General features: G+C 36.2%; 1 protein-coding gene across 1 annotated transcript in view; it reads left to right on the top strand.

Annotated features, from left to right (window-relative positions):
• Nucleotides 1-1169, top strand: part of EYA3 (EYA transcriptional coactivator and phosphatase 3) — an 86581-nt gene that overhangs the window by 52964 nt on the left and 32448 nt on the right. Inside the window, exon 7 of the mRNA XM_004679405.2 lies at nt 505-642. Within this exon, the coding sequence (XP_004679462.2) occupies nt 505-642 (138 nt within the window). The remainder of the gene's footprint in view (nt 1-504; nt 643-1169) is intronic.

Here is a 1169-nt window from a genome sequence, read left to right as displayed (position 1 = left end):
CTAATCAGAAGAAACAAGTGACAAAGTAACCAGCTTAAAAAGACAGAAAAGTATTTAATATGTCCTAGAAAAATTTGATGTTTGTTTAATGGGTAAGTGAAATGTGAACTTAGTGGAATGTCTCCTACCTTGAGAATGAAGATAAATGATTTCTCACTGTATGTAATGCTCAGGCACTCTTTACAAGAAATACTCCAGTTGGGTGTCAGTAACTCTTTTTGCAAACCCTAGTCAGTTCCCCCCAACCATTGCAATGAACTTACATTTAAGACATTTGGGGTTTTTGAGAAGATTTTTATTTCTCTGACCCTACCCCCTAATTCTTTGAACTTGTATTTGCTTGTGGTATATTATGAATAGGAGAATTAGTCTTTTTCTCTTACAAGCAAATTTATTTTTTATTTAAGATTTAGATTTTATACCTTCTGGCTGATATTTGAAAGCATAATCATACTCTTCAGTCACAGTGTATTGTTTGTAATTGGTCCAATTTATCTGATTCAGGTGCATTGTGGCCAGGTATGAAACCTGAAAGTGGTTTAATTCAGACTCCATCTCCAAGTCAACACAGTGTTCTTACCTGCACTACAGGGCTAACCACAAGCCAGCCAAGCCCAGCACATTATTCTTATCCCATTCAAGGTAAATAGGCATGGTTGTGTGTGTGTTTTGAACTTACTGTTTTTTGTTTTTAATCTACCTATATCCAAACAAATTGGGTTATACAGGAGCTCTGACTTTTGAAATAGAATGGGGTGGTATTTGCATTTGTGCATGCATTTTGTGTTAGGCAAACCAGTGCCTGGGCGTGTGGTTTGGTAGTAGTTTAGCCTTTGAATGTGAACTGTTTTGTGGAATTGAAACTTCTTTTGCATGTTGATGTCCATAAAACCTCTCTGATTTTGTTCTAGTTTGTTGGTGGAATTTTGTTCTATAAATGAGCAGAAGACTCCATAGATTAGCACCTTGCTGACTTCTTTTATATGAAGTCCAAATAGAGTAGAATGTGAGTTGGATGCTGCTTTTCTGCTGTGTTTTGTCATATCTTCTCCCCCACCTGTATCTTGGTGACAGTACTGTCCTTCTTCAAAAGCAGTCTTAGTTCTATTTTCTGATTAAAAACAAAAGGTTAAAGGTTGAATTCTAAACATCTTTGCTTTCCTGAGTTC

This window comes from Condylura cristata, unplaced genomic scaffold (assembly GCF_000260355.1).
Source record: "Condylura cristata isolate star-nosed mole 26May11 unplaced genomic scaffold, ConCri1.0 scaffold00008, whole genome shotgun sequence".
Taxonomy (NCBI): Eukaryota; Metazoa; Chordata; class Mammalia; order Eulipotyphla; family Talpidae; genus Condylura; species Condylura cristata.
The sequence above is the reverse complement of the archived record's forward strand: the minus strand, read 5'-3'. Positions and strand labels throughout refer to the sequence as shown.